This window comes from Trachinotus anak, unplaced genomic scaffold, assembly GCF_046630095.1.
Source record: "Trachinotus anak isolate AG129_WGS33_773 ecotype Australia unplaced genomic scaffold, CSIRO_AGI_Tana_v1 ptg000019l, whole genome shotgun sequence".
Lineage (NCBI taxonomy): Eukaryota > Metazoa > Chordata > Actinopteri > Carangiformes > Carangidae > Trachinotus > Trachinotus anak.
Window position 1 is genome coordinate 15135339 of NW_027273870.1, and position 9085 is coordinate 15144423.

Consider the following 9085-nt stretch of genomic DNA (forward strand, 5'->3'; position numbering starts at 1 on the left):
TCAGTTATTGATTTTTCAAAGATGTGAACAAAGGGCATTTATTTCAGAGGCTCACCTGATAAAGACAGAGACAAAAAAAAAAAAAGGTTTGTATTCCCACAGCATCACCTTCTCATCCACCTATTACATGTTGTGCTTTTCTTCCTGGGGCCATGAACATTTCATTTTTATATATACATACATAAACTCATTTTTAATATTGTATTATCTCTATACTACCACATATGCTGCTTAGACACATCCAATTCGTCTATGCACATGATAAAATAGTCATATGACAGATTACATGTCATCAGAGGCTTCCATATGCTAGAATTCATATTTACAAACCAGCTAATTCCCACCTTGAGTTCACTTACTGCTGATGCACATCCTCTGGGGAGTTTTTCTATATATAGGCAAATGATCTGTCAACATGTATGGATATTTCAGTATGAATTCACAGGAATTGGATTAATGAATAAATTACCTTCAAAGAGATGTGAAACCACACCTCAAGAGAGAGAGGAAGAAAGGGCGGGGAAGCGTAGCGATAAGAGAGAGCATAGATGGTTGTTTTTATTAGGATGAGAGTGAAGTAAATGGAGTGAGATGGGAGCCGTGCAAAAGGGGTGAAAGAGGAATGGGGAGCGAGTAGGGTTATAATGGGACGATGTCGTCATTTTTTCCCTTTAGTGGGAGAGCGAAGGATTTGTGGGAGAGGAGGAGAGGGGAGATGTCACTGTAGAGGAAATGGACTTGATGGGCTGTTTGGTGCAGAAAACCAAGGGATAGTCTTAAAAATTTAGGTACGAGTGTGTTTGTGTGTGGATGCATGGTGGGGTTTGTGCGTTGGATGTGTTTATGTGTGTTTATGCTCTCCAATGTGCGCTTGTGTACTGCTCACAGGCCTCAACAGAGAGGAAAAAAAAAAAACCCACAACATAGACGTAGCAGCACTGGTTTGTTGTGGAAACCTCAGATGATGTCATCTGATTGGTCTTATTTGAGGGTTTCCTTGTATTGTAGCGGTGAAATAACTCTCACTAACTCTGGCTCTCTCCTCATTTTCTACTCTCGTATCTATGTTTTGTTTACACCACTGTATCCAACAACAGTGTGTTGAGCAGATTTCACAGATAGGATTATTTGGAGCACTTAATGGTTTTAAATAATGTTAGAGGTTCATGCCACAACCGAGCAATGATTCACTTAGCGGTTTCTTGTCTTTAATTCACTGCTGTCTTTCTTGAGGCCATATTCAAGGTCTCTCAAGTGCAAATACAGATTTTAAATTATTATTATTATTATTTTTTTTTTTACCTGTTCCAATGCTACACTATTGAACAATGTCAGGTTTCCTTGACCGCAATGAAGACACTAAATGATGGCTGGATTGATGTAACATAAGTTCTTGTGCTGTATTGATTAAGACCTTTTGGTTTTACTGAAGCTCAAGTTGCATCCAAATCTTTAAATTATTCTACACAATCCCACATACCGTACAATTCACTGTGTCGAATGCACTATGTCAGGTGAACTATTTATGATCAGAGTTTTACACCCAAACAGAAAGAACCCTTCCTATCACTGGAAACAGATTTTTTTTTAAACTTTTTTTAATTTTCATTGTTTGCTAAGAACATATATAATCATTAAATAATCAAAAATATTCTTTGGTATTGGACCATCCGTCCTACTTTTTTGTTCATTATATTGTAACGGTCATCAGACCAGAGGAGTTTTTCATCAAACTATGTTACCAGTCTGACTAAACTTACTTTGGTAAACCAGACTTATTTAGACAAAATTCAGTTTCATAAAGGACGGTTAAAAAAGTTACCATCAAAACCTGTCCATCCAGACTAGCCTGGTTCTGGTTATTTAGAGTTACCTCAGCATTAACTAGTGTAAATAACATGAAGCTAATACACAACATTAATCAAAAGACTGTAGAAATGAGCATTTTCACCATTTTTGCCTCTGGCATATAACTGTGAGAGAACTCTAGTTCTCTAGAAAATGCTAATTATCTTATTTTGTTGCTATAAATGCATCACCTTGCTTGGATCCTATTTCATACTTCTCCATTGTTTCATGTTTTGTAACTGCAACAACCTGAGTTCACCAGAACTAATATCAAGTGTATCAAAGCCTGAGCTCACTGCTGATGTGCAACATACTGATAAAAAGTCCCCTTTGCTTTGTTAAATGCAATGGTTTTGTTTGTTTTAGTCTAATTATTTTATTTCTTCATATTATACGTTTTGTATGTGTTTCTCTGTTGCTGCAAATATCACAGTTTTGTCTTAATTTTCTTTATTTTGAATCAATATGCTCTGTGCTTGATGTTTCAGTCTGTGTGTGTGAAAGTCACGAACAAGCGTTTCTTGAATCACTAGCTCTAAATTGTTTTGATGAAACAGATTAATCCTGGTTTGGGTTGTTAAGCTCGAGCCCTGTATTTCTGAGCACCTTCGTGAAACACTTCTCTGGTTTGCTGTTGCAAAGAATTATATTTTTGGTTTTTTAAATCTTTTTTGGACTATCAGCATACTTCATATGATTTTGTATGCATTGTCAGTACTTGGTATTGACAGTTTGCTCTGGTCTGTCTGTGTTTACAGAAGTGCATCTATTGTCGTAAACGCTGCGCAGGGAAGCGGCAGGCAGGTGCTTGCATCCAGTGCTCATGTGGCCGGTGTCCCACCTCCTTTCACGTGACCTGTGCCCATGCTGCTGGTGTAATCATGGAGCCTGATGATTGGCCATATGTTGTGTCAATCACCTGCCATAGACACCAATCACGGAGTTCATCAGCTGTAAGTTATAGGACTGATGCTTCCTAGAGCTGTTATGAACCAAGTTGTGTTCAGTAAGAAATGACATGGCACTGTGTTGGCATGTTACCAGTCTTGTACAAGATCAATGCGGCTAATATGAGTGAGAAAGAAACTACTGATGGCTGGTGTAGAAAATTCCTTTCAAGTGAAAGCTGCATAAAATAGCACTTTTCCTTTGTCTGTCAGGAAATGAGTTCCTGTTGTAAATATTGAAGAACATTTTCCTCTGGCTCTTCTTACTTTACTGCCACCACATTATCAACCAATAATAACTGACTTGCACCTGCTCATGGAGGTGTAAATAAGAAGTTATGTCTTAATGTCTGATATGTATGGTGCAACACGTTATAACAGAACTCCCACACTCTGTTCAAACTAAGCTAACTGAGCTAAATTTAAACGTGCACATAGCTGGTGCCATAGGAGGCTTTACACTAACTAGAGTAAAAGGTGCAGTGGTGATTCAGTGAATTAATGAAATAACCTATATTGATGGAATTTTTTTGAGAATAGATTTTCTATTATATCAATGATTTATTTCATTCTTTTTGATTTAACTATAAATTTTTTTTCTTAAAAAGCATTTTTTACCTTAAAGGCTCAGTTCACTCAAATCACAAAAACATTTTACCACCTTAACCTCCTGATAGTTTTGGTTTTAATTTGTTCTGTACAAAGAAGCTTCATGAAAAGTGTCCATAACAAGGCCTGTGGATTATCCGGAGTTATGAGGGCAGTGACGCTTGTCATTTCCATCGCTGAGAACATCACAAACTAAATTACATTCACCTCTGTTTTATTGGGGTGGCATGAGCTCAAAACCTGGACAAATGAAACCAAATGATGACTTTAGATGTAAATAAGAAAATATGTTTTTTGTAATTTGTGTCAGACACTTTAAAATGATGATGTAGTAACATAAAGATATTTGGTTTGACATTATACTGTATTAATTGTAATACATTAGTCTTATTGTATCTCCCTGCTCTGTCTATAATAGAAGCAGCGAGCATGCCAGGCGTCCATCTCACTGGGCCAGACGGTGATCTCCAAACACAAGAACCTGCGCTACTACAGCTCCAAGGTCACACAGATCACCTCCCAGATGTTCTACGAGGTCATGTTTGATGACGGCTCCTTCTCCAACGATACCTACCCCGAGGATATAGTGGTGAGGATATGTCTAATTAGACACAGGTTCACGAGGTCACCTCCCAGTTGTGTGAGGCCATATCAGATATTAAAACCCTCCCTTCTGAAAGGATCTCTTTTTTTTCTGGTTGTCTAATGGTCATTGCATGAGGGATTACTGATAAGCTTGTTTTAACATCTTATTTTACGTTGTGCATCTGCAAAGCCAATGTGATTAAGAGTGATTATAAATCATTTCTCTAAACCTTTCTGCAAGTACCATGAAGCAACGTGGATTTCTGAACAGGTCATTCAAAGTGAAACACAGTATCACTTTGAGGACAGCTGAGTTGTCATGGTAGCAGCAAATAATCACTTACATGACCGTTCTTGATGTGTTGAAATTCATGGATTTGTTCAAGTGATTATGGTAATGACTGAGTCTCACTTGGTGAGCTTAACACAGTTTCAGAGAAGTGGCTGTGACAAACACAGCCACACACTTGTGTGTTACTGTATTAGTGAGGACATTCAATCCTGAACCACAACCTTAGTTGACCCAGTGTTCCTTAGATTATTTTTGAGTACTTTTTGTTGTATTATCTACCAAAGTAATGATAAAATCTTACCACACCATTTGCTTCATCAGGGCTTGATCGGATCTTTTCATATTCTAATTCATGTTGTGTGTACATGTTTTGGACATTATTTATCATTTTAAATTTTAAATTGTAATTTGTCATAGCTTTTTAATCAGCAAGGTGTAGGACACATTTTATAATACTACGTATTGTTATGTGTATTGTTTTATGGAAGATGTGGCTGCATTTTACAGACTGAGCATGTGAATTGTTCACTGTTGAATCCTGTACGAGAGGTTAGACATCAGTCATAAAACAGCGGGGAATGCGCCTGTGTTGAGGTCTCATAAACAGTACAAATATACACATGCAGTAAAAAATAAGGTGTCAAGATTATGGTGAGTTTGAAACTTTCACAGCAGACTTGTCAAACAGCAGGATATAAAGGCTGTCTGAGTCAAGTCTACCCATGACATTAACCTAATTCTAACAGTAATCCTAAAACTAAGAGCTCTTTTCAACATCAAGCCACCTACTGTGAATGACACTTCCCATTTTTCTAGCTTTTTGAGGACATTTTGACAAACACTCAGGCACTTACACAACCAATCATTATTCTCTTGTATTTTTAGAGCAGAGATTGTGTGAACTTGGGTCCTCCTGAAGTGGGAGAAGCTGTTCAAGTGAAATGGCCTGACGGGCTGTTCTATGGTGCCAAATACCTGGGATCCAACGTCTCCTACATGTACCAGGTACACATACGTGAACTGTAGACCTGCAGTACACAATCATGACAGCAGTCAATGTTTAAGGGAGAGACATTCATGATGCAGATTTGATCTTTCTTGAAAGTCCTGAATAACATTGCAACCTCAGTTGTAGGTTAAAGCTAAAACTTGTTGAACTCCCTCAGCATCAGAATCATCGTGACTCCAATGACGTTGTCAAGGTCCACAGGTCCACAGTATGTGTGGGGAGGTGAAGGGGAGAAAAACAAAGACACTTTAAGAGAATGAGCGAGGTGCTGAAGTCATGGTGACTGAAGAAAAAAAGATAGAAGATGATGGGAGGATGAAAGAGCAGATGTATAGGAAAGAAAAACTATTCAAAGAGTGAAGGCAGATGGAGAGAGAGAGAGCGAGGAGGATGAGAAGGAGGTGACAATCTGCATTATTCAAACTCACTGAAATATTCACTAAGCTAAGAGTCATGTGGCTTCCACTTAAAGCTTTATTTAGTTGAGCTGGGCGTCAACCATTAGTTATGCACAAATGCATCTGTGACGCACACTCTCAGTGTAAGATAGGTCAGATTTTAGTGAAAGGCTTAACAAGAACTTTCCATTGTCAAGGTGTGTTTAGGTATGAAATGTTTTAGGCTTTGTTTTATTTTCAGATCTATCTGGTGTTGAAAAAATGTAATTTCCTGAGCAGAACCCCCCCCCCCCCCCCCCCCCACACTGTCATATCACACTGCATATTTAAAGCTGTTTCTTCACAAAGACTGAAAAATGTTGACACAGTTTGTATGTGTTTGTGCTTGTGATGAAATAACATTATGAAGGAATTGGTTATCCTGCTTTACATAATATAAGGTAGTATGAAAAAGAAACATTGGAAAATGCTGTGTAAACTTCTGCATTGTTAATTTGCTAATTAGACTTACGTTAAACCTTACCACAAAGAGCGCTGTTCCGTACTGTCTTACCCTTGACTGAAGACTTAACTGTAAGTAAACACGGATGAATCGTTTTTGAACAGAAAAACATGCAGAAAAGGTGGCTGTACTTTTTTCAGACCTCAGGAGTGTTTGCAGTTTGCATCTTCCAAGCTGCATGAACCCCAACAAACTCAGGCCAGACTGCCTGAGAAGCAAAACCAAGGGCAAAAACAAGTTTGCACATCACTAGGTGCTGCTTATTAACCTTATTGCTCTATGGTAATACTTGAAGAGGATATCAACATTTTTTATGGACTTGTCTCATCTAAATAATGGTAACTGGACAGTTACAGGATAGTGAATAAATGTATGATAATCAACCTGAAACTATAAAATCAGGGGCAAATAAAAATTGGATTTTAAGAAGTACCCCTAACCTTGTGTGTGCATGGATCAATGACAGTGGTATATTGTTAAGCATTTTGGATAAATGTACACACTTTATTTAATTACATGGATATGTACTGAATATTTTCATGTCGTCTCAGGTGGAATTTGAGGATGGGTCTCAGGTGCTGGCAAAGAGAGAAGATGTCTACACTTTAGATGAAGACCTACCTAAAAAGGTGAAACGTAGACTTGTAAGTATTAGACTTAATGGGCAACACATAAACTTAAAAACAGAAGTTTGATTCTTTAATAAAAGGGCATGAAAGTTAATTTCTTCCCTTGCCACCTGAGACATTTTCTTATTTACTCATGTCTCCCTTTTTATAGTCCACAGCCTCAAGCATGCGTTTCCAAGACGCCTTCTTTACCACACAGGGGGAGAGGAAACGGCAGAGAACACCCAATTCACGCTTCCAGAAAGACTATGTGGCCCTGCCAGGCCTCCGTACAACTGCCAAAAGCACATGGGAGCAGCGCAGCCACAAAGGGAAATGAAGTCATGGACAAGGATCATTGACAAATGAATGCACTGAATTAACAGTGGATGTAGAGGGGAGGTTGTTTGTGTGTGAGTGTATGTGTGAGTATGCTTGTGTGTAAGTGTATTAGGATCTACTTCCATCTCGACAACTATTGCCCACACAACTTCTCTGTGAATAGATCAGCTGAGACAGCGTAAGGGAAATGGGTGATCCTGGTTAGATGGATGTTAAATTATGTGTGCTTGTACATTACACATCAGTGATTGGTGAATGGGTGGTGTGAAAGGCGAGAGAAGATTTCTGATTGGACAGCTGGACTCTCATAGAATGGGCTAACAGAGGGCATTGTTGCCTCAGTTGCCTAGTGCTTTCACATCTGTCAGGGAAAATAAACGTGACTTACAATTGTCACATCACCCTTTTTGAAATAAACAAAAACTTTTTTCTTTGTACATGGAAAATTCAAAAGTGAGATTTTTCTAAATAGCTCGCCTATGGTAGCTTTTTAGGGGTCTGTTATTTCCAGTTTTGATTTTGAATATTTATGCACTTTGCTTGTAGTATTCTCCTCATGTCTTAATGTTTCGCCCCGCATGTTAAACATTGTCTCCTAACTGCTTCTGCTGGGCCGAGTCCAATTGCACCACAATGGCTTCCTCTCTTTTTTTTTTTTTTTTTTTTTTTTTTTTTCTTCCAATTCAGACAAACAATAACATGTTAATTGTGTAATTTGACATTGAAAAATGAATCATTGGAGAATAAAGGAAACAAGAGAATTGACCACATGTTAATCACCCCTGAGGTAAAAGAGTCAGACAGGAAGCCATGTCTGTGTGTTGGATTTGTGCCCTCCTAATGTGAAATGCTACTGTTGCTCTGTTGAATGAAACACATTGTTGAAATTATTTAAAATTTGTATTTATTTTTGGCTTGCTATAGTTAAACTATTGCTAACTGCTGTAAGGAAAACAATAAAAAATTACATATGTTTTTTTTTTTTTAATAAAATTGTCAGTTATTTTAAGTAAAATTCAGTTGGTAAGAATGAATGCACTTCAGATTGCAGAAAAGATGGTTTATGCAACTCCTGAGTACATTAAAATCTGGGTAATGTACAGTATTATTTGATGGTAAAAATGACTGAAGGAAAGAGAAGGGAACAATAATTTCAATATAATTAAGTGATTATTTTATTGAAATATACACTACGCTCATATATTTGATTATCTTGAAGGGAAGTGGTATTTTATCTAGTAATCTTAATTCACAGATAGTACAGACTCTGTTAATAGAGACAAGCTTGTTTCCTACAACATACACGGGACAAATTGGCTCCATATGCCCCAATACAAATGACATGAAACGACAGACCATAGCCAGTGAGTGTTGACTGTAAACACCGGTTGGATGCCGAAAGAAGTTTACATCAGACTGGCTTTAAATGGTTAATTATTGTCTGAAGATATCATTGCACTTCATTTTTTAAGTCTAAAACATTTTAATGTGGCGTTCTTTCATCTTTTGGATAGTAGTTCATATTTTTCAGTAAGATTTTTAAAAAATGAGTGAGTGTTTAAGGAATTTACTTTCTAGTGTGTCAAGGTTTAATAAACTGACAAAACAATTCGAAAATGCATTTCCCAAGTTAGTGAACGTAGGTGATAGAGGTTTAATCAGTGTTACTCTTAACTATGTGACCAGCACTTGCAAGTACATACTGCACAAGTCTGCCTCATGCTGCAGGATCTGGAGTGGCGTGTTCCTGGCAGACCCAGCCCTGCTCTTCAAGGAGATCCCGGGGAGCCTGGCAGAACAGACAGGAAGTGAAATCCAGAAGGGAGGTCTAAAGTGGCAATGGCAAGGCATCAGAAAGCTTTGCACTCCCATGCAAACCACGTCACAGCCCGCTCCTTGGTTCTTTATGGCCCTTTGTGATATTGAAGAAAAAAAACACACACAC

General features: G+C 37.9%; 1 protein-coding gene across 4 annotated transcripts in view; it reads left to right on the top strand.

Annotated features, from left to right (window-relative positions):
* Positions 1 to 7809, top strand: part of kdm4c (lysine (K)-specific demethylase 4C) — a 29231-nt gene extending 21422 nt beyond the window's left edge. For 2 of the 4 annotated variants that reach the window (XM_071504248.1, XM_071504247.1), the window contains exons 18-22: positions 2607 to 2801; positions 3823 to 3993; positions 5167 to 5286; positions 6742 to 6834; positions 6971 to 7809. In XM_071504248.1, coding sequence (XP_071360349.1) covers positions 2607 to 2801; positions 3823 to 3993; positions 5167 to 5286; positions 6742 to 6834; positions 6971 to 7138 — 747 coding nt within the window. In that variant the 3' untranslated portion in view covers positions 7139 to 7809. The remainder of the gene's footprint in view (positions 1 to 2606; positions 2802 to 3822; positions 3994 to 5166; positions 5287 to 6741; positions 6835 to 6970) is intronic. The other 2 variants (XM_071504249.1, XM_071504250.1) reach the window with 2 other exon arrangements.
* The last annotated feature ends 1276 nt before the right edge of the window (positions 7810 to 9085 follow it).